This window comes from Budorcas taxicolor, chromosome 2, assembly GCF_023091745.1.
Source record: "Budorcas taxicolor isolate Tak-1 chromosome 2, Takin1.1, whole genome shotgun sequence".
Classification (NCBI taxonomy): Eukaryota; Metazoa; Chordata; class Mammalia; order Artiodactyla; family Bovidae; genus Budorcas; species Budorcas taxicolor.
Genome location: NC_068911.1, coordinates 178654210 through 178681961, shown reverse-complemented (window position 1 = coordinate 178681961; position 27752 = coordinate 178654210). Strand labels below are relative to the sequence as shown.

Below are 27752 nucleotides of genomic sequence, written 5' to 3'. Positions count from 1 at the left end.
TAGTGGATGTTGTCTTTTATGTAGAAAGATGATTCATGTGGAATTAATAGTAATTATGGTGCTGACATTTACAGAGTGTGTATGATGTGGATACCTTGGGCAGGGTCCTCTGCTATGACCTCCGTACACATGAATTTGTTTAATCCTCAAATATAAGCTGTGAGGGCCATCATTATGAGCTGCTTTTTGCAGATGAGGAAACAGGGGATCTGAGAAGGGAGGTGACTTGCCCGAGGCCATGGAGAGAATGACTTGGAGCAGGGCTGAGGTCCAGGCAGGGTGGTCTGAGGCCAAGCCTGGGGTCTGACCGCCATCCTCTCCCACCTCTCAGCGAGCCTGCCCCAATGCTGAGTGCACATCAGGCCTGCTTGGGCAGTGAGGAATTCTGGCTGCAATTCTTTTGTAGAATTTTGTAGTCAAAACAATTTTTTATGCCATTTATTTCTTTACTTTTTACTCTATTTTTTAAATTTTTATACAATTTTAAAGGTTGCTTTCCATCTATCACAGATGTGAGCTATGTATCATCACAAATTACAAAATAATGGCCGTATTCCCCACGTTGAACGATACATCCCTGAGCCTGACTTTCACGGGCCGGTTTGTACCTCCCCTCCCCGCCCCCTGCGTCTCGCCTCCCATCCCTCGCCCCGATAACCGCGTTTGTTTTCGGCATCTGTGAGTCTGCCGCTTTTTCTTACGATATTCACAGGTTGGTTGCATGCTTCAGACTCCGCGCGCAATCAGGGTCTGTCCTGCAGAGTTGGTCTCCCTCTGCATCGCTCCCCGCCTCTGAGTCCTCTATGTTCCTGCAAATGGTAACATTGTGCCCTTTTCGTGGCTGAGTGGTTTCCCGTTGTGTGTGCGCGCGTGTGTTCACGTTTTCTTTATCCATTCATTTGTGGATGGGCCCTTAGGCTATTTCTGTACCTTGGTGATTGTAAAGAATGCCGAACTTCGTGGGCATTTATCTTTTTGAATTAGGGTTCAGTTTTTTTTTCCTTTTTTTCAGATATATACCCAGCAGTGGAATTGCTGGGTTATATGGTAGTTCTATTTTTTAGACTTCGAGAGATCTCCGTACTGTTTTCCAAAGTGACTGCACCTGTTTACATTCCCCTCAACAGAAAACACATTTCTTGAGCGGCGGGAGGCACTCACACCTGAGGAGCGGGAGCTGGTGAAGGCGGAGGTCCGGACAAGCAGACAGCAGTTACTGGGGGCCGGGAGTGCACAGGGGTTTATCTGGTTTTCTTGATGGAGACATAGGAGGGTTTCTTGATGGAGATGCAGGCCTGGGCAGTTTACCAGAAATATGAGGGGCCGGGGAGAGGTAGATGGCAGATAAAGACACACGGGGCAGCATTCCTGGTGGAGGGCACAGCAGGACCCAGAGGCCAGGGTCTGCATCCAGAGACCTGAGGCTGAAGCGAGGGCCAGGAGTGTGGGCGAGCCGGGCGGGAGGGGTCCCAGCATCAGGGCCACGCGCCCTGGTCCACACACCCTGGGCCACGCACCACCTCCCCGGCTGTTCCCTCCGCCTCGAGGCGATGACTCTGCTTCAGCCAAGGGCTGTCCATGAGCTGATGCGAGCTGGCCCGCTGGACCCACCAGACCCAAGACTGGAAGGGATGCTGGCTCGGGCAGGAAGTGCGGGATCTGGGGTTTCATGGGGCCGCTCTCCCCAGAGATGAACTGGGACTGGCCCAGTTCCTGGGCACATATGCGACCTCCCTGAGGCCAGCTCCTCGTGTTTAAACTGGGAGTGGTGATGCCTCCACCCAGGGCCTTTGCTACAGAACTGATGCTCAGCCCTTTATCCAACTTCACTCTTTGGATGTCTCTCAGGCAAATTAGACTCAGACTAGACTCATGTGGTCCCCTCTCGGCTTCTCCTGGTTGCTTGTTTATTAAAGGACCCTGGCATTGCTGCTGCTGCTGCTGCTGCTGCTAAGTCACCTCAGTCGTGTCCCACTCTGTGCGACCCCATAGACGGCAGCCCACCAGGCTCCCCCATCCCTGGGATTCTCCAGGCAAGAGTACTGGAGTGGGTTGCCATTTCCTTCTCCAATGCATGAAAGTGAAAAGTGAAAGTGAAGTCGCTCAGTCGTGTCCAACTACTTGCGACCCCATGGACTGCAGCCCACCAGGCTCCTCTGCCCATGGGATTCTCCAGGCAAGAGTACTGGAGTGGGGTGCCTGGCATTGCTAGTGGCTGGCAATTAGGGAATTACCTGCATGCCTCTCCCTCCCTCTCTCTCCAGGTACGATCAGACACCATGTTCCACGCCTAGCACCTCCTGAATCGATTCCAAGACTGTTCATCTCTCTCTATTTCCCTAGCTCACCCAACCCACTGGCGTTTCTCATCTGACACCACTGCAATAGCTCCGCAACTAGTCTGCCCGTCCCCACACTAAACCTTCCTCTTTCTGTTCTCTGCTTGGCGGGGACAAAAGTGCAGACTAACCATGCCTCCATCGTCACACTCCTGTGACTTTCTCCAGTGACTGCCACTGTTCTTGGGGAAAAAGCCGAACTCTTTAACGTGACCCGGGCGATCACGGCCAGACCCCGCCTGCCCACCCTTCTGTGCCTTGAGTCGTGGCCGCTCTCCCCCGGGTCTCCCCCGTCGCTCTCTCCCTGGGTCTCCCCCGTCTCTTTAGTGACCCTCCCCCCCTGCCTCCCAGGTCTTTTACGCTCTAGTTCCCTTTACCTGGAGCCCCTCCGTCCCCCTCCCCCGCCCACCTCATCGGCCAAGCCCGGCCCTTCTTCTGGCCTCTGCGTTCACGTCCCTCCCTCAGAGAGCCGTCCCGACGTTCCCCTGCAGCTTGCTCGGGCCCTCCCACTGTCCGTTCTAGGACTGCCCCGGATGCCTCATGAAGTTCATCACACGGGTTAAATTTTTCCATTAGTTTTTACTGGAGCAGTTGCTTTACAATGGTGTGTTAGTTTCTACTGCACGGCAAAGTCAATCAGCTGTGTGTACACATGGATCACACAATTAAATGGGCTTCCCTGGGGGCTCAGACGGTAAAGGATCCGCCTGCAATGCGGGAGACCCAGCTTTGATCCCTGGGTCGGGAAGATCCCCTGGAGAAGGAAATGGTAACCCACTCCAGTATTCTTGCCTGGCAAATCCCATGGACAGAGGAGCCTGGTGGGCTACAGTCCATGGGGTCACAAAGTCCGTGGGGTCACTAATACAAATACATGTTAATTAAACACACATTTAGGTGGTCAGTTCCAAGTCTGTCTGGAACACTAGAAAGTGAGGTCCATGAGGGCAGACATCATGCCTGTCTTGCTTGCTGTTGTCTCTCTACCTGCCGTTGAGGGGAACATGTGGGCGCTCAACGCAGAATAGTTGGGTGCCTGGACAAACGGATGAGGGATGTTTGAACGGATGAGTCGATGGATAGTTGGATGGACGGATGGATGAACTGGGGGGCGGATGGATGGATGGATGGATGACGGACGGATAGACCATCGTTTGGATGCACTGGAGTTCTCATGAGATCCTGTATAGAAGCCCCCAGCACAGGCACAGAAAAGTCATTCGGGGTCTGTTAGGTTGGAAAACACAAATCCCTGCCATGCTTCAGTGCAGGGATTCCCCCTCGCCTCCCAGGCTCACTTTCTGGAAGGCAGAGCCCCTGATGGGAGCCACAGCCAGTCTGAGACAGGGGTGTGACGGAGGGCAATTGGGGTCCTCATCCTGTGCCAACCTCTGGGCCCGGGCTCTGCCAGGCAGTGATGCAGAGCCGGGGGCAGCAGACCCAGGGCTCCGGCAGAGCAGAGCTGTCAGCGGTCCCCGCCCTCGCCGCAGGCAAGCCCCCGCCGGGGCCACCGAGCTGAGCGCTGAGGAGTGGGGTCTCCCCTGCCGGGCCCGGCCCCTTGGTGCCTTCCAGAAGCCTCAGCTGCCCTCCTCCCGTTGCTCAGACACTGAGCTGGCCCCCCTCCTGCTCGGGGCTGCACGCAGACGCTCTTCCATCGGTTGCCCTCTCTGACCTTGAACACCTGGGCGAGCAGTTCTCTTACGACCTCGCGTGTGGCGCTGCCCCTCCGTTCCACACGGGGGCGCTAGTCTAAGTCCCAGCCTCAGTCCGCCCTAGGATGCCAATCCCTGCAGGTTAGACCTTGACTTGACCTTGCGTCTTGCATCGCTGATGGACTAGCCAGTCTTTCAGTGTGAACCTGGACATGTTACTTAACTTTTCTGTGCTTCAGTTTCCTCAGCTATTAAATAGGAATGTTAATAACGGTCCGTAATACACCAACAGCCCGTAACAGCAACCGCAAGAGTTGTTTTAGGGGATTAAACGAGCTAATACGGGCGAAGCGCTTAGAACCGCATCTGGCACATACAAGAGCTTTGTGTTGCCTACCACCATTCAACAAAGAGAGACCCAGCGGCAGCATGTGCCTAGGATGTTCTAGGTTCTGGTTCTAGGTCCATAGTTAACCTTAAAGGACAGAGCCCGCTCCTGGTTCCACTTTGCAGAAGTGGCGACATCCCTCTCTGATGCTCACTCTTGATGTGACCTCGGGGGCGAGGGTTCACATAACCTCTCTGAGCCTTGGACGTCCCGTGAGTACAGGGCCTGCCCCTCTGTGTGCTGTGCACTAGAGATGGAGTGAGTAGAGGGCTTGGAACCAGTACATGCTCAATGGCTAGTGGTTGGTATTGTTCATTCCAGCTTTCTTCCCAGATCAGCACCCTCTACTCCGAGGTCTACGAGTAGAGAAAGAACTTCCCATCCTTTGCCAAGACCATCATCTCACTCCCAGCTCTGTCTTGGGAGGCAGGTGTCATGCATTTGATTTTACGGATTACAAGACAGAAGCCCAGAGAAGTTGAGCAACCTGCCCAAGGTCACGGTGCTTCCAGGTGGCAGCTGAGACCTGTGGGATGCTACCACCCCACTCTCGGTACTCAGCCGCTCCTTACCTCTGGGAATCAGGACCACCAGATCCAAGAGACCTCAAAGCCTGGACAAAGCCTTGAACACCCAAAACTTCATTTGGAAACGTGAATCCTCTTCTTTGCTCTTGAGTGCTGTCAAGAGCAGCATCTTCGCTCTGTGTGCCCCGATGCCGTGTGTTCCTGGGACTCCTGGTCCTTTTCCTTCCCTCACCCAGCCTCTGGATGGGTTGAATCCAGATGAGACACATCCTTACCCGGGTGTCTCACAGAACAGCAGAGGATGGCTGTGTGATTGGGAGAAGCATAAACACTGACATCACTGATGGTGATCAAATAGAAAATGCAACTGCAGCAAGCACCGCCTTAAGTAAGCATGTTCCACGTGTTATCTTGCCTAATCCTGGCGAAAGCCCATAGGAAAGGTGCTGTTACTATCCCCGATTTTAGTGGGGGGATAGAGGCACAGAGCCGTGGAGTGACTCATGTCACACAGCTAGTAGGCGGAGGAGCTGGGATTCAGCGCCCGGCTGGAGCCTGTGCCACCAGCATCACCAACCTGGGCATCCAGAGTGTTGAGGCAGGCGCCTGTGGCGGGTCTGGAGCAGGCACGAGGAAAGCGACCCGGCACACAGAAGAACTTCCTCAGAGCCCGGTGACTGAGGCGTCGTGACCGTAGATAGCTCCTCCCAAACCAGGACCGTGGGTCACACCACACCCAGGCGTCTATTGGCGTCTCCTTGGGCGAGTGTAGCCACTGTTCCATGACATTAGAGCGGGTGTTGCCCTTGGCCCCTCCTCCCGGACCCAGCTGGGCAGACAGCTGCGTCTTTCTTCAGCCACACTTTCTCAGCACCGCCACCACCAACACCTCCTCCTCACACGGGCGATCAGCAGAAGGAGCAGATGGTGGAAGCTTTGGTTTAGAGTGATGTGTTCATGAACATTCACCAGGCCACTGCTCGCTTCTGCGGGCTTGACTCTGCTGTTAAGGGTGTGTGTGTGTGCGCGCACGTGTGTATGTGTGCGTGTGCACGTGTGTGTATGTGTGCGTGTGTGGTGTGTGTGTGTGGTATGTGTGCGCTCATGTGTGTGTGTGCGTGTGTGTGTGCATGTGTGTGTGCGTGCACGCACGCGTGTGTGTGTGGTTAAACAGGAGTGTTCCTGTTTCGGCCTTGTTGAGAATCCATGATGCTTATTCCAGAATCTTAAACCCGGTGGGACTTGGCGTGGGGGCGCCTCTGCGCAGGTGGCTGTCACTCCAGCTCTTCACGGCAGGATCAGCTCTGAGCATCTGATGGTCCCTGCTCTGCCCCTCCCTTCCTCCTTCAGTTTCCCCGGTAAGCCTTTCCTCTCATGGGGCCTCACTCAGAAACCAGGGATCACAGGTCAAAGCCAGCAATAAACAAGTTCTGTTTGACTCACCCTGAGATTTTTCTTTTAATTAAAAAAAAAACTCAAAATTAAATCAATGACAAACATTTGAAAATCAGGTTTCACATACAAATCTTTAGTTTTGACTTCTCTTTTAAAAATGATGATGTGGCCTTTTTATTTTACCAGTTATTTCCAAATGATAGCAATTGACTCCCTTAGGTGGTAGCTAGATTTAAACCAAGGAATGACCGCTTTATTTCCCACAGTGCACACCACTCTCTGGGGCCTGAAGCTGTATCTATTGGTATTAGTTTTGTGGCTACAAGCCCTAAAAACTCAAAGTGAATGTGTCTTAAATTAATTAAAAGGGCTTTCCTGGTAGCTCAGCTGGTAAAGAATCTCCCTGCAATGCAGGAGACCCCAGTTTGATCCCTGGGTCAGGAAGATCCCCTGGAGAAGGGATAGGCCACCCACTCCAGTATTCTTGGGCTTCCCTGGTGGCTCAGACAATAAAAAGCATGCCTGCAGTGCGGGAGACCAGATCCCCTGGGGGAAGGGAACAGCTACCCACTCCAGTATTCTTGCCTGGAGAATTCCACGGACAGAGGAGCCTGGCAGGTTACAGTCCGTGGGGTTGCAAGGAGTTGGGCGTGACTGAGTGTCTATGACAAATTAGTCAAAAGTTTAGCCTTCTTTCTCCTGAGTCCCATGGGATGTCTCCAGAGCATATAGGATGCTCCATGGTATGAGGGACCCAAGATCCTTCACTTCTGACGTTCTATTGTGTATGACCTCCTTCTTACGTTTGCCTCAAAGTCTGAGAAGGCTGTTCTAGCTCCAGCCCTTGGGACTACATTCCAAGCAGGAGGAAGTGGGTAGTGAAAGAAGAAGGATGCACCTCCCCAAGGCCCCTTCAGGAAGTTACACAGAACACCTTCACTTGCATCCCACTGGTCAGAATGTAGTCACATGGTCACATCTGCTGCAAGGGTGACTGGGAAATGTAGTCTTTATTTCAGGCAGCCATGCGTCCAGCCACCAGGGTTCCATTACCATGGAAAGAGAACAGCTGTTGAATGGCGGGACTTTCTTACCCAGTCCACAAGTAAGCCTGTGGAGAGGAGACCTCATCTTTGAGTTTGTCTCTGCGGTCCTGTTACTTCATTGGTAATGAGCATACCGTTGTTCGTCTCATGGAGTCTCTCTGAGGAATTCACAAGGAGATGATTGCCTTGTTAAGGCCTGTCTCCCCCAACTAGAGAGAACGCCAGCTCCATGAGGACGGTGATTTTGATTGCACTGGTCACAGCTGTACCTAGGGCAGGTGTGTCTGGCAGCACGTAGGGGAGGCCCTGACACGTAGTCGGGACTCAGTAAAAATGTACTAAATGAGTGAATGAGTCAACAGATGTGTCTTGAATGTCGTCTGAGTCGGAGGCACTGTGCTGGGTGTGAGACGGAGCTGGGAGCAAGATGCCTCCCAGTATTCACATCCCCGTGGCATCGAGCCCACAGCTGAACACACTAAGATAAATACCTATTACCTTGGATGAGATCTCGGTGCCAGCCAGAATCTGGGCGTTTTAATTTTGTTTTGACAAAGAGGCTGATGGGAGAGGCTGGCGTCTCCCGGCTGTGGGCGGCCCCGGGGCGCCCTGGCCTGACCTTCCCCCCCTTCTCAGCTCCCACATGGTGCGGGACAGTAAAACATAATTGGCTTGCCCTACTTTTTAAGAGAATCCAGATTGAAGAATTGGGGTTTTTGGTGGGCTGACCTGTTTAAGAGCCTTAACAGGAAGCTGGGAGTTTCAATTTTCCACTGCCAAAGCAAGGCTGTTTTTAGCTCAGCTTTGATGAAACAGCGGGAATCGGGTTCGGCCCTGGGTCACCCATCAGCTGATCTGGTTGGAAAAGGCCTCCTGAGGGGCCCCAGGCTCAGCTGCTGGTTTGCAGGAAAATGGGAGGTTTGTTTTATTCAAACAGAGTAATTGGTCCTGCTTTGAAGCAGCGCCAGGGCCATCATGAAGGAGACAGGGAGCGTTAGGCCACGCTCAGATGCTGGGCCCTCTTCACTGGTTCCTGGAGCCAGGCAGACCTGAGTCTCCATCTCAGCTCGTTCAGGCATTAGCTGTGTGATCTTAGACAAGTTGCTTACCCCCTCTGGGCCTCAGTTTCGTATTCTGTTCTACATAGCTTGTCATTTCTATCTCCCTGGGCAATCGTAGGTGTGAATGACAGAAGGTCCGTGACCGGCCGCGTCCATTGCGGACTCTGAGGCTGCCTCCCCTGACTCTGTCCCTGCAGGAAGCCAGGCTGATTGACAGCCACAGCTGGCGGTGGGGGCAGGCTGGCTCCAGCCCCAGCAGGCGAGGCTTCTCCAAGTCCCAGTGCTTTGGTGTGTCATCTGCTACTCTAAGGTCGAGAGAGGTCTTGGAGCCTCTTTTCCGATCCTTTTGTCAGACTGTGGTTGAGGAGACTGGCCTCTGGGCCACTGCGGTCCCATATTAAAGGGACCCATGTGAGGGATTCTTGCTGGAGTTTGCTTCCAGGAAAAAGTGGTCCCTACAGACGAGGCGATCTGACCTTGGTCACCAGAAGGTGCAGCCAGGCCGTGCACCCAGCGACCTACACTGCTGCCTGCAGCTGGCAGGAGGCCGGGAGAGGAGGTCGTTGCTCCAGAGCCTCGCCCCTCTCCAGCCTGGGGAATGGGTTTCCATTCTGCCGCTGATTTTCTGTCTGGGGGCGCGGGCTTGAAGAAGCCCAGAACCCTGAAAGATAGCAAGCATGCGCATTCCAGACATCTGCTCTGGAGCCTGACTGCCGGGGTACAAGCCCCAGCTCCCCCATCCTTTGGCTGTGTGACCATCAGCAAGGTCTAAACAACAGCCCTGTGCCTCAGTTTCCCCTTTTGTGAGCTGGGCTGGTGATACTGGTACCCAGCTCGTGAGGTTGTTGTGAAGGCCGATCTTTACTGATGGGGAAACCCAGGCACGGATGTGAAGTGACTTGTCCCAGGTCCCTGGACTACAGCACGTTAAGGCTGGGAGCCTCTGACACACAGGAAGCTCCATTATTATCGTTACTATCATTTTTCTTGTTTCAGAAGGCTTCTGTGAGGGCTGACAGAGGTCAGTTCCATGCACCTCCCACGGTGCTCTGCACATAGTGGGTGAACCATCGCCGTGCAGAGATGAGCAAGGCACACATTCCCGAGCCTCTCTCGGTCCAGTGGCCTGACTCTACCTTACACACAGTAGGGGCGCACCCGTGTTCACTGAGCATGATCAGAGTGATCCCTGATGCCAGGAAGGGCCTGGGTCCCTGGGACAGCCACGGTCCACACCCGCCCCCTCCTGCTGAAGGCAGGCTTGTTTCCAATGGGCTCAACGTCTTCCTGATGCCAGCTCTCACCCACTGCCAGGTACAGAGGCAAAGACAGAGATTCTAGTTAAAAAGCAAAGCGCCCTTGGGGCTAGAAGGGAGGTAGCCAGCACAGCCCCATGGCCTCAGCCATTCTGCCTGGCTTCTAGTTGCCTCATCACCTAGCTTCCCTGGTCCAAGTTCTCTTTGGCCCGTCGCTGGCTTCTAGTTCCCTACCGCCCAGCATCCTTCTCCGCAGGGCATACGCCTCACGCCATGTGCTTGCGGGGCCTGGGGTGGCAGCGTGGGGTGGAGACGAGGTGGAAGGACTGTCCTGAACCCTCGGGCACTCCCGCTCTTGCCCACCTCCTGGCCCAGACCCTGTGTTGAGCAGGCTGATCGTGAGGGGCTAAATGGATCAATCAGGATGTGGAGGAGAGAGTGGTTTCCATGGCAGCAGCAAGAGGCTAGAGAAGAGAGGCCGGGAGTGGAAGGGGAGGGGAGAGAGCGGGAGGGGTCAGAACAGGAGGAGCTGGGAGGAGGACTCCGCAGGCCAGAGGGACAGGAATGGGGTCAGCAGAGAGACGGGGAGCTGGGGCTGGGGTTCGGGGCCGAAGCTCAGGGCAGCAGCTGAGCAGGGTGGGAAGGGCCAAGATGGACGGCACGGTGACCCCCACCTTCCATCAGCCAGGCGTCAACAAGGCCGGAGCAGCAGGGACCAGCGATTCTAAGTGTCACCATCCCACATCCCGGTTACTAACTTCCTGGGCTTCCCAGGCTAGGATCCCTCCATCCAGAAGGTTCCTTGGGAATTCACGTTTGGAAGATAAAATTTGGTTTCCTACGGGCTTTTTCCCACCTTGGAAACAGGTCAGCTCCCATTGGCCTACTGAGAAATCCCAGCTGCCCTCTCTGGAGCACCCCTCTGGGCAGGAATGAGGGGGCTTCCACAGTGATCTTGTTCCAGCCTCAGAACAAAAGGCTCGCTATGGAGGTGATGCAGAAGCTGAGGACCAGCGAGGCAGGCAGGGGACCGGCCTGAGGACACGCAGCCCGCCGAGGTCGAGCTGTGTTTGGATAAGCATGCCGCCGCCCCTGCACCTTCCTGTCCAGCGCACAGGGTCCCTTCTGGGTGAAATGCTAGAACCGAGCAGGGTGCGGCTCAGGGGTGAGCCAGCGGGAGGCAAGCCACTTCCCTGGGAAAGTCAGTGGAGGGGCAGGGTGGGGTCTCGTGGGTCCTCCCCCTCGGCATAGGGAGGGGCTGTCCCTCTGCAGCACTTGGACCCTAATTAATGCCTTAATGCTCACGGGAAGGAATTGCTCATCCAGAAATCTGGGCCAGGAGCAGGGCCCAAGGTGGGTCTGAGGTCCCTGGATGGGTAGAGGGTGGAGACCGAGGCGGGAGGGGCTGGGAAGGGCGCTCGCCCGTTCTGGAACCTCTCCCCCGGCTCTCCTCTATCTTTCCTTCCAACTGCCGGGCCTGCATTTGATCAGAAGCCACAGACGGTCTCATCCCCACTGAGACGTTTTATGACGGAAACCATTTTCAGGTTGGAAAGGGGGATGGAAACAGCGCTAATGGCTTTTTAAAGGTTCTGGGGGGAAAAAAAGAGTTCAGGCAGTTTCTGGAAAGAAGGAGAAAACACACAAAGAAAGAGGGAATAAAGCTCTCAGCGCTGAGGGAGGGGCTTCTGGGACTCTCCCTCCAACTCGAGACAGCCTGTTCACCTCTACCTGGGGCTGCTCAAGTGTCCCCAGGTGAGCCCACCACTTTCAGAATGGCCAGACCCTCGACTGGCTCTTCGGCCCGAGCGGCTATCTGGAAGCCGGGTCCCCAGCTGTGGGCTTCCAGCCCTTTCGAGCAGTTCTGATGCGTCCTTCGCGGACTTGGCTCAGGGGCGAAGTTGGACCCACACTCTCCAGCTCTGTGTCGTAAAATAGCACCAGATCTTTCCGGCTCTCTGAGACCCTGACTCACAGAGCCTCCAGCCTGTGGCAATCATAGCGGTAGCTCAGTGAAGACCTATTCTGTTCCCCCCACCCCCGTGCGGTGGGGGCTCCGTAACCCCATCACCGACCTCAGACCGCCCTGCAGGGGGGCCGCCCTGCCCTCTCCAGCCGCAGCTGCTGCTCACTGCCATCTGAACCGAGTCAAGCCACTCTCTCCAGCGCTCCTCTCCTACATGGAAGGTGAGCGGCATCCTGACTCGCCTGAAGCTGAAGGGTTCCTGGGACACGGGATCTTCAGTGCTAAAACCAGGAAAGTCTTAGACAAACCAGGACTTGCTAGCTGGTTAAGACCAAGTCTGGGAACTTCCATATGGTCCAGCGGCTAAGACTCCGTGCTCCCAGTGTGGAGGGCCCAGGTTCAATCCCTCGTCAGGGAACTAGCTCCCACATGCCGCAACTAAAGATTCCGAACAGCTCGAAGGGGCTGGAAGCTCTGCTGCTGTGAAGACAGAGGATCCCGTGTGCTGCACCAAAGACCCAGGGCAGCCAAATAAATTAATATTAAAAAAAAAAAAAAAAAAGACCAGGCTGGACTAGGAGATCTGATTCTAAGGAGGGAAACTCCCAAGCTCATCCACGTTTCACCTGTCCCCGTAGGACAGATCCATTCACTGAGGGGGAAAGCTTTCTCCTCCACCAGCCTCTCTGCCTGGTGTGCCCCCGACGGCTGCACACCTGACCCGGGGAATGTCTCCCCAGTCTGCCCCTGGAAAGGGCTTACCGGAGGAGAAAATCCAGGATTTGGTCCAAAGGAGGTAAAGGAACGTTTCTGACTCACTGGGTCACAGACAACTTCCTCAAGAGGGCATTAACTGAGGGAGACTCAGGTCTTACCCCTTCAGGTGACTTTAGCCAAGGTCACGCCAAATGGGATGACACCCTTTGCCCTGGGCCCAAGTCTAGGCTCTGGGTCCCACCTTCTCGGCTGACCTTGAGGGTAGACTCACCTAGAGGAGGCAGACTGAGATTCAGCGTGAGCTCGGTGTAAAATGACAGCGTTGGAGGCCACCTGGCCAGCTTCGTGGCAGCCCCTGGTGGTTTCAAGGACCCATGCAGAGCTGCAAAATCCATCCATCTCAAGCAAATTCCATTCAACCATACCATCAATGCCTTCCAGGCTCCAGGTTCTGTTGGTTTGGTGAAGCCAATGAAGGGGGACTCCCACAGCGTGTCTAGTGGGTGAGGGCAAGTTTAAACAGATGGATGGATGCAAGGCAGAGGGAGGAGGGCTGAGGACCTGAGACCTACCTGGAGCTTGTTAGAAACTCCTAAGTCCCGGCCCAGAAACCTACTCGAATCTTCATTTGAACCAGATCCCCAGGGGATTCTCCAGCACAATCAGGTTGGAGCCTAGTACCCCAGGACCTTCTCAGGGTCTCCTGTAGAGGATCCCATCCCAAAATAGGACCTAGGTGTGGACAGGCCCTTTCTTTCCTGTCCACAGCTGCATTCTCAGACCTGCCAGCTGCAACAAATGCTGCCCCCAGCAGCCAGTCCATTTCTGACTGCGTGGGGAAGTGTGTGTGTGTGTGTGTGCGTGCGCGTGTGCGTGCGTGCGTGTGTGTGTGTGGTGGGGTGGTGAGTGCAGCCATCCAAGCCCCATGGAGGGAAAATTAGACATGATAGGGGCGGTTGGGTGGGGGCCTGGGGAAGCAGCTGGGGCTGGCCCAGCAGGCGCACTCCAGGGCCACTGGACCGAACCGACAGATCTGGGCTGTCCATGGGCTCCCACCAGGCTCCGTAAGCTGCACAGGTGTGCGGGAGGGTCACGTGCCTCGAGCCGCACAGCACCCTTGGCAAGCAGCCCAGCAGCAGGCAAGGCCGCCAGGCCTCGGGGCCGTCTCGTCTCTATTGTCTCTGCCTCAGAGCCCTGCAGAGACGAGCTGCATCCTGAAATTGTGCCTTAGGGTCGCAGGGCCGGGACACTTAAACCTGGGGAGGGAGCAGGTGCTGGAGGGAGGGAGAAGCAAGGTCTGGGCCTCGGGGCGTGTGCAGCCAATCAGAGAAGCATGGCAGGCGCAGGAACAGTGAAACTTCGTTGCTTTCTGCTGGAGATCTTCTCAGCAAGCATCATGGACAGCTGCGCAGGCACCCACCTAATAGGATTGTGGGGGGCGTGCTTAACCTACTTGTAAGAACGAACTATGTCCAGGCTCCTTAGAAGCTCCGTTTCTATGCAATCAATGGTTATACAAATGAAAGGCTCTCTCATCTCTTCATTAAAGCAGAGCCTCAAAGGACCAATCGCTACCTGAATCTTTTCCATTAGCCTGGAATGAGGTACTGTCTACATGCACGAAGACCCCTGCGTGACCACATGCTTTTGAAACAGGGTAGACTGTCAGAGTCCGGTTCCGACAAGCCTTCTTATCCCGCTGCTGAATTTTGGCAAGAGATGTGAGGCCACACGCCCCTTTCTTCCCTCCATCCCACCATCCCCTCCTCCTCTCTGGGTCCAGGGCCTGATCAAGGAGGCTCCCACGGTCAGACTGGGTTTGGGCTCCATCATCCAGTGGCTGGAAGCCACGGGGAGGTTTTAAATCGAGAGAGCCAGAGCCTCGCTGTGATAAGGCCACTCTGGCAGCAGGGAGGGGAGTCGGGCAGGGTGAGATGGCAAGAATGAGGACGGAAGTGGAGCGGGTCCAGGCGGAGCAGAATCCGCAGGGTGGAGGGAAGGCGCTGACCGCGGGTCACCTGTCCTGCGAGCGCCCGTCCCCTGAAAGAAGACGAGAAGAAAAGGGAAATGTCACCCACATTTTCTTCATAGGGAAGTCCTGCAGCCCCCCCCTCCCCCTTCCCTGGCCTTTTTATCCATGCGGCCACACAATGCCAACAGGGCTTGCTATTTCGGCTGAGAGCAGCATCTTAAAAGTAGAAATAAGGTGATGTAGAAGGAGCCGCTTCTGAAGGGAGCGCCCCAGGTAGAGTGTGCACAGGCAGAAAGCCATAGAAGGCCCAGAGGCCCTGTGAAAGCAGGCAGGCTGCGCCCTCACGTTAAAGCGCGCCCAGCCGCACCTCCCTGGAGGCAGCCGGGAGAGGCGGGAGCGCGCTCACACAGACGCCTGTCCACCGAGGCTCACAGCAGCTGTGTTTGTCGTGGCCAGAGAGCGGCCCAGGCACGCATCAACAGGTCAGCGGGTAGATCGGAGGGGGTGTATCTGCCACGGAGGCCGCTCGGTCTTGAAAAGGGACAGGCTAGTGATAAAGGCAGCGTGCGGGAATCCCAGGAATGACGAGTGAGAGAGACCCAACAGGAAGCAGTGCATGTTCCCCGGTTCAATTTATGTGAATCCCTGGAGCGCGTGAGCCTGGCGCACAGTGGCAGAGAGTGGACCGGTGGTTGCCTGGGGTTAGGGGCAGAGCAGGCTCACAAGGAAGCTTTGGGGCGAGGCGTTTACTATCTTGACGGTGGCAGCGGCTTCGGGGGTGTGTATACATGGCGTGGTGAGTGTGCTCAATCACTTCAGGCGTGCCCGACTCTTTGCGACCCCGTGGACTGTAGCCCGCCAGGCTCCTCTGTCCATGGGATTCTCTAGGCAAGAACACTGCAGTGGGTTGCCATTTCCTTCTCCAGGGGATCTTCCTGACCCAGGGGGCTGAACCCTGGTCTCCTACGTTGCGGGCAGATTCTTGACCATCTGAACCACCGGGGATGTTCAATACTTTATTGTAAGATAGACTTTGTGTTAGTTGGTTTTGACCAACGGTAGGCTAATGATAGTGTCCTAAGCACATTTAAGACAAGGCTAAGCTATGATATCCAGTGGGTTAGGTGTACTAAATGCATTTTTAGCTTGATATTTCCAACTTTTAATGGGTTTGTCAGGATGTGACCTCATTGTAAGTCGAGGAAGATCTCTATTGCTCTGTCTGCTTCCATGGTATGCACTCAACACTGCAAACGCAGTAGACGCTTAAGAGTTTATTTCAAAATTTTAATCCATTAATGGCGTAGGGGAAGATCTGACAAGCGCCAGGCTCTTCTCTAAGCGCATATGCATTTCATTAATTTAGGTTTCAGGTCTCAGCAAAAGTCACTTACTGGGTCATCTGATTCACCAAGAATACGGGAAGAGTAACTCTGAACTGTGCAGCCTGTTTCCTCAAGCCCCGCCCTCTGCTCCCAAGCCCATGACCTCCAGTCTGGGAGAATCTAGAACTCTTCCCAGCGGAGAGACGTTAGGGAAGGAAGGATGACGGGAGGTTGTAAAGTCACGGAGTGTGGAGAATGTGACTACAGAGGGCTCTGCAATTGAGGGGCCGCCGCAAGGTGGGAGAAGGGAATTCGGGAAAATAAAAGACCATCCCATTTCTCCTGGCAGGGAGGAAGCAGATGGCTCTTATTACCTGGAGAGGCGAGGCTCAGAATAGAAAACACACTGAAGAACAGCGGAGGCAAATTCCAGTCCCCAGGAGCTCAAATTAATTTGCTGGGGAAGGAAGATCCAAGAAGCAGTGTGGGCAGGGACTGGAGCTTCCAAAGACCTCTCTTGGGTCTTGGCATCCATCAGACTTGGTTTTGAATCATAGCACCCACCTACTCCCTCTGTGACCTCTTCACAGTCCCTCTTCTCTGGATGCCTCAGTTTCCTCATCTGTACAGTGGGGACAATATTATTGCTATATAATATACACAAGAGCTGGTTTTAGACACTGCATTATAACAGGGTGGTGTCAAGGATCCAAGGAGATATGGTATCACAATGCCACTCACTGTAGACCTCTGTAAATATCAGCTCCTCCCAAAGGCTACAGTGTCATAAGGCAGGTATAGTAACACTCATTTATGAGCTGGAGAAACCAAAGCTCGAAGAAGCCAAAGAGCTTTATCCAGCTTCATGCAGCTAGTCAGGTGCAGAGCCCAGACCAGAACCGAGGGCACCTAGCTCCTGGCTCTGGTAACTTCTGCCACCCTCATTCATACAGCGGCTATTCCTGGAGAACCTGCCACGTGGCCAGGCTCACCTTTAAGGAGCTTAACTGCTTCCCTGGGAAGGAAGACGAATGGGTACCAACGTAGCAGGCTATGGATAGGGCAGGTGCTTCAGGCAGACACAGCCCTGGGGAGGTGCAGAGGGGGACTCCGTCTGTACCAGGCATGGGCAGTCAGGGCAGCCTGCCTGGCAGAGGCAGCACCTGAATGTGAAGCCTAAGGGCCACTGGGTACCTAGTAATTCTGGTCTGTTGGGCTCTCAAGCCACATCAGCTCTAAGTTAAGCCCTTGAATTATCCCACATAATCTTCTCAACTGTCTGACGGAGAGGGGTCATGAATGGGGAAAGCGAGACTCGACTGCCAGGCTTTGAAAGAGGGCTGGAGGCTTGTCGTGGGAACAAGAAAGGAAGAGTGGCCCTAGCTGGGGAACAGGCTGGACCAAGAACCACAGATGCAGGAAGACATCCTTGGCGTCTCTGCGCTCCTGCCCAGGCCCCAAGCCCTAAGCTCAGCGTGGGGCGTAGTGCACAGCCGGTGTGAATACCCGTGCTCAACATGGATTGCCTACGGCCCTGGCCCTGGACCTACGGTAGCCCCAGTAACCAGGCTGCGCCCGGCCTCGCCTGAGCCCCGGGTGGCCATGGGGACAGCCAGTGGGGCCCTGGCTTTCAAACACAGAGTTACTCGCCCTTCAGAACCACTGTCGGTGTTAGTAAACTCCAGCTGCTAAAGTGTATTACCCTGAACTCGCCAGAAACCTTTGCCGTTATTAATGGTTTATTGATTGCAGCCCACGGCTGATGAGAGTAGGTCTCCTCACCCCCAGGCCCCTCGGGGCCCTGCTATCTGCGGAAGGCCTTCTAGCCGGCATGCAGATCAATGCCACTCAAATCTGGAGAAAAAGGGGGTCTCCCGGCCACTTAACCCACTTTAGGACGGTAACACTGACGGCACAGGCTCAGAGGAGGCGCTGAGAAGAGGCGGATCGGTCCAGATCACGGCTGAGTGGGAGCTGCTGAATCTACAGACGGGAACGCCCATCTGCCTTCGCGCGGGGGAGGGGATGGCGGGACAGCATGGTTTGCAGCAGAGGGAGACTCACACCGCGGCTTTCTGGAAGGTCTCGCCGTCCGCTCGTTTTGCAACTGTTGTCTGAGTACCTACCACGATGCCAAGCACGGGGCAAGGCCCTGGGACACACTGGCAAGCCAGCTGGACACAGACCTGGCCTTCGTGGATTCTTACTGTGTGTGGTGGGGGAGGAGGCTGTTTGTGAGTCATTAATGGAAGTCAGTGAGTTACAATGGAGACAAGGACTGCTAAGGAGGAGTGTCCGGAGGCCTGCTGTAAGAGTTTAGCTATTGCTGCACAACCAGCAGCCCCAAGTCGGGATGGTTTACTGCACCAGCCATGCATTCTTGCTCAGGAGGCCAAGGGTTGGCCAGGTTTATTCCCGAGAGTGGCCTTGCCTGGACCAGCTGAGGAAGTGGGGCCTCCCTCCACTTACTCTCAGCCTCCATCAGAGGCTTGTCCTCAGGACAGAGGCAGAGGATGGAGAGAGAGAGGGGTAGGTGGAGAGGGAGAGACAGAGATCATTCTTTTGAAACTTAAACTTGGAATTTGCACGCCATCACTTTCACCAGTCATGGGGCCAAGAATGGGGAAATAGATTCCTCCTCTAGGTAGGAGGACTTCCCTGGTGGCTCAGGTGCAAGTAAAGAATCCGCCTGCAATGTGGGAGACCTGGGCTCCATCCCTGGGTTGGGAAGATCCCCTGGAGGAGGGCATGGCAGCCCACTCCAGTCAGTATTCTTGCCTGGAGAATCCCATGGACAGAGGAGCCTGGTGGGCTTCAGTGAAGAAGACTCCACTTCTAGGTGGGAAGAGCTATGAAGGCATTTTGCAAGATACAGGGAGGCTGTTAATCCAGGCTGTCAAAGTAATCAATCCTCCATGGCCACCTAGTCCCAGTGGTCATGTTCTAAGTAACTGTGTAACTTCAGGGTTGTAGCCGGAAGAAGAAGACGCAGCACTCGCAGGGAAGCAGACTGTTGCAATCAAAAGTGCTAACTCAGAAAAGAAACTTGGCTCAACGCACCGTGAGTGTTACCGATAATGGATCCTGGATGGGATTTTTGAAATGGAAAAGAGGCATTAGTGGAAAAACTGGTGCAATTTGGGTAGAGTCTGGGGTTGAATAAATAATGACGCATCAATGTCGGTTCTTAGTCTGACAACTGTACTGTGATCGTGTGAGAGTTAACAAAGGGGGACACGTGAGGGGTGTTAGGGAACTCTGTTCTCTGGGCAACCTTTCTGTAAATCTAAAATAATTCCAAAATTGAAAGTCTGTTTTTATAAAAGGAGCTTGGCACATGGGAGGAATGGAAGCAACACCGCTGTCACTGGAGGAAGGGGGGCTGAGGTGTGGCGGGAACCAACTCTGCTGAGCCTTGTTGGCCCAGATAAGAATCCTGCTCTTCAGCTGCGGAGCAGAAAGAAGCCTTTGAAGGGCTTTAGGTAGGGGACTGCCATTAATCCCATTTGCATTTGAGAAGATCTGGGTTCTACCTGGAGAAGGATCAAGAGGGAGGGTAGCATGGCAGAGAAGCTGGTTAACTGTTCCTCCTGTATTCCAGGTGAGAGACTTGTTGACTGTGGAGATACAGGGAAGAGAATGCTTTAGGAAACATCTATGAGGTAGACCAGCCAGGACTTGGTCCCTGACTGTGTTTGGGGGAGCAGAGAAACGGGAGATTCCAAGGATGGTGCCTGGAGTATCACTTGGATCCCTGGTGGAAGGCAGGACCACTCACAGAGCTAGGGGGACTCGGCAGAAGGAACATCCAAGGATGCAGAAATAGTCCCCAGGCAAGAAGCCGCCGCCTCCAAAAAGCGCCAGTCCAGACGTCCCCAGCGCGGTCTGCTTCACGACCTGTGTGCGTCACCGGAGCAGAGCGCCGTAGCTGCCCCAGCACGCCCCCCCATGTCCCGGTCACAGCAATGCGCCTGCTGTGTGGCCGCTGCCTGTGCGCCCCCACCCGCGTGTCAACCGGGTCCTTATTACTTTGTTACATCGCTTGGGTAGCTGCCAGCTCCACGTGTCCCTGGAGGCTGCGTCTTCACAGAGATGTCACCTGTGCACCCGTCACCTGTGCCTCGAGTTGCCTCTATAACAGGCACCCATGAGCACCAGCCAAACGTGTCACTCCAGGTGACTGTCACTCCGCAGCCCTGCCCGGCAGAGAGGCTTTTTATTTGTTTCCAGGCTAGCTGAGTTACAAACAGAGAAAACAGTTCCCAGAGGAAAACAGTTCCCTGCTGTTTCCGCTGCCACCACGCTCTTTTCTTCCGAGACAGGAGACAGCACCTTCTCCACAGAGCTTCCCTGATGAAAAGCTCCCCATTCTTGAAGTCCTTTCATGACAAGTCGGTAGACCAGGTTTCAGCCTCTGTGTATTCTGTGGAAATGAAGATGTTTGCTTATGCTAAAGTGAGCTGGGCGGTGGGCAGCAAGGAGCCATGTTTAGATGGGTTGGCTTCCTTTGTGAGACCCCTGGATGGGGAGAGAGGCTGGGAGCCCAGGGGTGTGTGTGTGTGCACGCGTGCGCGCGCGTGTGTGTGTGTGTGTGTGGGCACAGAGGTGCGGCTGGGGGACTGTGAGTCACAGGCAAAGGGGCTGGAAGACAAAGGTGGGGGTGGGGACAGCTGAAGAGAGAGGGGAAAGACGTGGCCCTGAGGCGCGACTGCTCTGAAGTCCAGGTGTAAGAGAGGCGGGCTGAGCGGAGAGCGACCTGAGTTGGCGCGGGGCTGGGTGTGAAGGCGGAACTGAAGGACACGCCTTGGCGCCAGCAGGGCTGGGACCGGCGTGCGGGCCTTGGAGCCTCTGCCTGCCCTTAGCCACCACCCTCTCCCCCGCCAGGCCTCTGGTAGGACTGCAGGGCTGGCATTATGGGTAGGGCCCTGTGCTTGGCACTTCCTGGGGTTCCCTGAGCGTCGGCTTCTTCTTGGAGCTTTCCGCGGCTTGCATGAGAACCCCCAAGACGCGAGCGCAGAGACCTTCCTTCTGTCGTGGCCAGAACAGGCCCCTTGTTGGGCCCTCCATGAGGCCCAGAGAAGCCGAACTCGCTCGACGATGCTTGGGTTTCCCCGTCGTGGCTGCATAGCGTCTGAGCTCCAGGTCAAAGCTCCTCCCCTTCCTAGAGTCCAGATCTCACTTGCCAGAAGCCTCTCTCCCCGACAGGCATCACAGCATCTGGGAACCATGGGCAGTGGTCCCCTGACCACCTTAATGCGGTGTTCCTGCTTCCAGAGGTCTTGAGGTCACATCGTCACATGTAACTTCACTGCAGGCCACCCCTTCACCCGCTGGAGCCTAGGGCGCAGGGCCTGGGTGCGGTCGGTGTTCCGTGAAGTTGCTCCTGCTCCCAGCACGGCGCGTGGGTGCGCGCTGGTGGGGCCAGGAGCGTTGCTGAGAGAATGCTGGACGGTGGGGCTCTGGGGATTGGTCTCCTAGCTGCTGTGACTTCCGGCCCCGGACGATGGGTCCCCATTCTGCTCCTCTGTGCCCCCCGCAGGCTGCCCGAGGTCCGCGTCTCCGACAACGGCCCCTATGAGTGCCACGTAGGCATCTACGACCGCGCCACGAGGGAGAAGGTGGTCCTGGCTTCGGGCAACATCTTCCTGAACGTCATGGGTGAGTGCGGGGCTGTGGGCCCTGGTGTCGCCGTGCGTGCACCTGTGCCTGTGCACGTGTGCCTGTGTGTACCCAGGCACACAGAGGGGCTGGCCCGGGAACCACCTGCCCAGATGCCCACCGTACTGGCAGGAGACCCTCTTCTCGCCTCGGCTTGCCCTTGAGAGCAAGAGGCCAGCTGTGCCCAGGATTGACCTGTGGCCTCTCACCCGGGCCTCAGGGAGGCGGGGCTCAGCCTCACCCCTGGAGCCCCGTGGACTCTCACTTTGGCGGGCGAGAATTTTATCGGGGGACCCCCCATGCACCTGGACTCGGAGCTTTGAAGAGGCTCTGATACATTGATTAGGATGAAAGAGGACCCGAAAGGGCTCTGGGACTTCCCGTGAGGCAGCAGCCTGCAGTGGCCTCTGGGCCTCAGTTTCCCCTTCTGTAAGATGGGAGTGAGATGCACGCCAAGTGGGACATTCATGGACCTCCCAGCTCCAGGCTCTGTGACCTGCTGAGGTCACAAGGAGACGCTGAGCTGTGTGGACACCTTTTCCAGGTGGAAGCCAGGAGCCGTGTCCCTGGAAACCCCGTGAGCAGGTGCAGGTGGACCCTCCCCAGGGGGATGAGACTCCAGGAGCCTCTGGGGCAGGGGAGGGGGTTGAGACAGCATCTCAGGGAGGCTGCACACTCACTGCAGAGAGAATGGCCCCTCCGTGTGCTTCCTGAGGCCTTTCCCAGAACACAGACATGTCGGAGGACAAGTTAGAAAGCGTGCTAGACTGGATGTCAGTGTTGCTGGGTTTCCACCCTGCGTCTGCGCCTCCATCTCTCCATCTGTAAAATGGGGACAAGCATACTAGTGCCTGTCTCTGGTTGGTGTGCCGCCATAACAGCCTCGGTTTCCCAGCTTATAAAACACAGCTTTTCCCAAGTGATCTCAGAGGCCCCTGCTGGCACCTGTGGTCTTACCAGGCACACTCTTGAGTTCTGGATCAGCCCTGCGGCCAGGATTCCAGGCATGTGGTCTTGACTCCAGACTTCCCTGCTTTCCTTATCCGATGATATATATCAGGGAAACAAAGCTTGCTGTTCTCGGGCCAGCAGTGAAAGCACAGAGGCCCCGTGGAAAGTCACTGCTTCTGGGGAAATGGAAAACCTCCAAAGGCCTGGCCTCCAGAGGGACACGGAATCCTGCAGAGCGGCAGACTGCATGTTCTGGCTTCCGGGAGTCGGGCCGTGCTGGGAGGGGCTACGCCAGGGACGTCTCCCCTCTTGCCGTCCTCCACCCATGGAACAGCTCCTGCGCACTTCAGTAAGAAATGTTCTCAGCGTCTGGCCCCGAGCTGGTCACATCAAGGGAGCCAGTGGGGGATGCAACTCTTCGTCCCATCAAGGGGCTCCCGGTCTGACAAGGGCCATGTTCTCCATTGTTTACTCATCAGATATTTGTTGGGAACCTACTCTGTGCCAGGTAATGGCCACACGCTTCCAGAAGGAAGCATCCTTGTCCTTGGGGAATGTGAATCTGTGCACGCTGTGTAGGCGCTAAGTCGCTGCATGAGACGAGTCGAAAGCATAAGCATAGACAGGTGAGTGGGATGACCTTGGGCTCATTCCCAGTCGCTCAGCGTCTGACCCTTTAAACCCCCTGGACTGTAGCCGCCAGGCCCCTCCGTCCACGGGGTTTCCCAGGCAAGAGTACCAGAGTGGGTTGTCATTCCCTTCTCCTGGGGAGCTTCCCGACCCAGGGATCAAACGTGCGTCTCCCGCACTGCAGGTGCATTCTTTACCACTGAGCCACAGGGGACACTTACGAGATGACTGTGGACAGTGGTGAATATTGAGAAGAAAGTCACGCAGGGCTGTGGGACCAAGAGTCACTACCAGTGGAATGGCTAGTTTAGAAGGGGGCTCGGGGAAGGCTCCTGGGGGCCATGCGCTTAGGTGCTTCCCAGACCTTGTGTCACTCAGACCTCACAGTCAACCCGAGGGGGGACTCACTACCCCTATTTTGCAGACAGGTATGGATAGGCACAAGGGAGCTAGCAACTTGCTTGAAGGCACACAGCAAGGATCACGAAGCCTTCCTGTGAGTTCAGGCCACTTTGTGCTGGGGTCGGAACCCAGGCCTCTTGACTCCCAGGCCAGCTGGGTTGCACAGATGGAGGCAGTGTAGACGGTCCAGCTGAGGCAGTGTAGACAGATGGAGGCAGTGTAGACAGATGGAGGCAGTGTAGAGGGTCCGGCCGAGGCAGTGCAGATGGTCCGGCCCAGGCCGTGTAGACAGTCCGGCTGAGGCAGTGTAGACGGTCCAGGAGGCACATGGGCTCACCAGCTCACTGAAGGATCCTGAGCCGGTTCCTGCCCCCATGGGCTTGGTGCCCTTCTTCACAGTGAGGAAGCGGAGGGAGGTAGCCCTATTCCTCCCCCCCAGCTCCCGCAGAGGCAGAGAGGTCTCGGGGCCCAGCCCGGGGTGCCCAGCTGGCCCGGCGGTGTGCTCCCAGCAGGCCCTGGGGCGGGGGCTCTGAGCCCCTGGGCCCCTCCCAGGGCAGGTGGCGGTCGAAGCAGGGATGGGCAGACAGCTCGTGGGACCCCAGTTACCGAGCAGGAGGCTGCGCTCCAGGAGGGACCAGAGAGGGGCAGGCAAGAGATGCCACCCTCCCCAGGGCCCCAGGAAGGCTCTGACCCCTGGATGTTCAGGGCATCCCAGGTGGGGCTTGCCCTGGAATAGCCATCTCCCCCATCTCGGTCAGTCATCTGACTGTCCTCGTGCTCAGAGACCACCATGCTTGTCACCAGTCTCTCCAGCCCCGTTACCCCCGAAGGGTCAGGTTCACCGGTGCGTGCCATGCCCACAGGACTGGATCCCTTGTCCCACCCTGGCACGTGCCTGACAGTGGGTGACCCTCCTGCTTCAGGCATGTTTTCTTACGGAATCCTAGGGACAGCCCTGGGAGCCGGGAGATGTTGTGACCCCTGTTATAAGAGGAGGCCGAGGCTTAGGGAGGGGAAATGATTTATCTAGGGTTGTAACAGCCATCTGAGGCCAAAGCCCACGGTCTAAACTAGCGGTTCTCAAACTTGAATGAACGTCAGAAGCACCTGGAGGGCTTATGAAGATACAGCCCCTGATTCAGCAGACCTGGGTAGAGCCTGGGAATCTGCATTTCTTACAGGTTCCCTGATGATGTAGGTCCCAGGACCACATTCTAGGACCGCTGGCCTAAACCTCTAAGTCTTCCAAAAATACTCTCTCTGTAATATCTCTGCTGGTATCATTATCTCTGCATGTATCAGCAGCTACTCTTATTTATAGGCAAATATATTTCTCCTTCCTCCTTCTGACTCTCACCTCCCCCCAAACACGGGAGAATGCCGCATCCCTCCCACATACAAAATAAGGACACGCAGATTTGGATCTGAATCCCAGATCCACCAGGTGACCTCGGATTCATTAGCCTCCCTGGGCCTCAGTCTCTCCATCTGTAAAATGGGGGTAAGGATGCCTCCTTCCTAGGGTGATTGTGAGGTTTAAATCAGAAAAGGTTTGCAAACACCTAGCCCAGCATGCAGAGAAGGCGATGGCACCCAACTCCAGTACTCTTGCCTGGAAAATTCCATGGACGGAGGAGCCTGGTGGGCTGCAGTCCATGGGGTTGCTAAGAGTCAGACACGACTGAGCGACCTCACTTTCACTTTTCACTTTCATGCACTGGAGAAGGAAATGGCAACCCACTCCAGTGTTCTTGCCTGGAGAATCTCAGGGGCGGGGGAGCCTCGTGGGCTGCCGTCTATGGGGTCGCAGAGTTGGACACGACTGAAGCGACTCAGCAGCAGCAGCAGCAGCAGCCCAGCATGAGGTGGCCAGGAGGCTCAGTAGGTCTGATCTCACTGTCTTCACACACACCGTCTTGGCCTGCCTGCTCCCAGGCATGGATGTGGCTGCTTCCTCCTGGCCCCTGGTTTCAGCCCTGGCACAGAGAAGTCTCGTCCACCATTTCTTATTCCAAGGAGACTTAAGCCAGTCTGAGAAGTGAACTCTCACAGCTTTGTACACAGTGGTCCTTGGAAAGGGGGTCCAGGTCCTGGGAATCAGGGTGGCCCCACTCTGTCTATCCATTCTCCTATAGGCCTGCCCGTCCTGGGAGGAGCCAGGAGACTTCCCAACTTTGAAAAGGGCATCCACGTCTCACCCTTGACCAGCTTGTCCCAATTCCATGGTACCTCCAGTGGAGCCTTTCACCTGATTCTCACAACAGTCCCTAAGGGACAGGGTTGCTAGTGTCCCCAATTCCCAGTCGAGACGACTGAGGCTCAGGGAAAGACCCCACTGGTGGCTGCCCCAGCCCCGGAGCAGCTTGGCTTCTGAGGCTCACCAAGGTCCAGACTGGTGAGGGAAAGGCGCTGAGTACAGGGCTGTTTCCTGCGTGTCATCTCCTGTGACCCAGCGGCCGCCTCAGACCACGAGGCAGAGCCTGCATCGTGGACCCAGGTGCAGAGAAGCAAGTGGCTTGCTCGGCCAAGACTGCGAGGATTAAATGACCTAATCCACAGTGTAGAAGGTTCTGGGCCCCGATGCAGTCTGAGTGTTCCGTAAACAGCACCTCTCTGCCAACTGCTGTATATAAAAGAGACAGACGACAGCCCTCCCACTGCAGAGCGCAGGGAGCTAGGCTCAGTGTCTTGCAACAAACCATCTATTTCACGAAAAGAGCGCAAAATAGGGTACGGACGTATGCGTCCCTGAGCGTGCGCGTGTGCATCTGTACCCACGAGAGTGGCTGCAGGTACATGCGTGACTGATGCGCTTCGCTGCACACCAGAAATTAACACAACACAACGATTTGTAAATCAAAGCATTCCTTGGTTCGGTCCAAAGGTTAGGCCCCTGTGCTTTCACTGCCAAGGGCCTGGGCTCAGCCCCTAGTTGAGGAACTACGATCCCATAAGCTGTGCAGTGTGCCCAATAATAATAATTTCTTGAAGAACCGTGCGTGTGGGTGTGTGTGTTAGCCGCCCAGTCTGTTAGACTGTTTGCGATCTCCTGGACTGGAGCCCACCAGGGTCCTCTGTCCGTGAAATTCTCCAGGCAAGAGTCCTGCAGTGGATTGCCACTTCCCTCCCCGGGGCTTCTGTAGAGGAAATGAGAATTAGACACCTCAAGTCCAAGGGAGCCCCCGCCGCCAGACTCTCTCAGTGTAAATCGACTGTACTTCAATATACATAAATACATAAAAATAGTATCTGTCACTATAAACAGTGTCCGTGTCAGTTAAAAATCAGGCACAGCTAGAAAGGTCTAAATTCTGTGTCCCCTCCTCTTGCACGACTCTCTTCTTTAACAGGCAGGCTTCAGAAATTAAAGTCGACTCACTGTTTTGACCTGTTCGTGGCATGATGGAGAAAGAGCCCAATCTGTCTCACGCACACACACAGTGACCTCCAAGCGAGTGGAGGTCATTGGAAGCTGGGGTCTCCTTTGGGCCACCAGGGACCCTAAGGGCCGTGGCAGCCAACAGCAGGGCAAGACAGCTCCTGCCCCATTTGGGGGACCGTGGCGGGGGCACCGAGGAGCTGGGGAGTGCCCACCCCCGCCCGCACAAGCCTCACAAGCCCGGAGCGGGTCCACAGGAGAGGCGGGCGTCCTGGTCTGCCACTACCAAGACGGCATCCGTCTGGAGCATTCTAACGCGCTGTTTCCAGAGGCCTCGGGGTGGAGAGCAAAATGCAAGCGCGGCTGTAATTTCACGCTTATAACATCCCTGCTCTGTGGTGGGGAAAAACATTTGGGAGCCCCGTGGGTGACACCGAGGGTTCGCGCCGCACACAGCCATTAAAATGTTTTTATCCGAGCCGCAAATAAATTGTAAGCCAATTTGAAAGTTGCATGCTGGGCCCCAGGAACGCATTATACACAGTCACGGAAGGCTCGCCAAGGCTCTTCTTGGGGGAGTAGGTCACGCGGGGGAGCGTGTTCAGCCTGGGATGTTACAATCAATTAAATGTTGAAGGGCCCAGACACCCTCACCCGCCGAAGTGGAAGAGGCTGTTCTTCTGGTTCTGCCGCAAGACGGAGGCACAGGGCTTCCGGGCCACCCTCCCCGGGCAGAGCTGCCTCCGAGGGCTTCAAACCCAGAGCCAGGAATCAAGGCCCCTAGCAGGCAAGCCCTTTGTGCCCTCCCCTGTGCGCTGAGTATTCGAGCTACGGTTCATCACGTGACTCCTGCGAGTGCCTCTGAGAGTAGGTGTTGTCATCCCCGTTCTACAGATGAGGAAAGGGAGGCTCTGGGAGGCTAAGGGGCTCATCCACGTGAGTGCCAGAGCTGAGGCTCCCCCGCAGGTCTGCCCGACACCAGAGCTGAGGTTCCTAACAGCGTCTCTGAGCCACCGACCTTGACACAAAGACTGTTGGTGATGCAAGCGCCAAGCGAGCTCAGAGGGTGGGGGGGAGGGAGTGCAGAA

At 55.7% G+C, this 27752-nt stretch overlaps 1 protein-coding gene across 1 annotated transcript in view; it reads left to right on the top strand.

Annotated features, from left to right (window-relative positions):
- IGSF21 (immunoglobin superfamily member 21) overlaps nucleotides 1-27752 on the top strand; it is a 274650-nt gene that overhangs the window by 209483 nt on the left and 37415 nt on the right. Inside the window, exon 4 of the mRNA XM_052635761.1 lies at nucleotides 21184-21302. Within this exon, the coding sequence (XP_052491721.1) occupies nucleotides 21184-21302 (119 nt within the window). The remainder of the gene's footprint in view (nucleotides 1-21183; nucleotides 21303-27752) is intronic.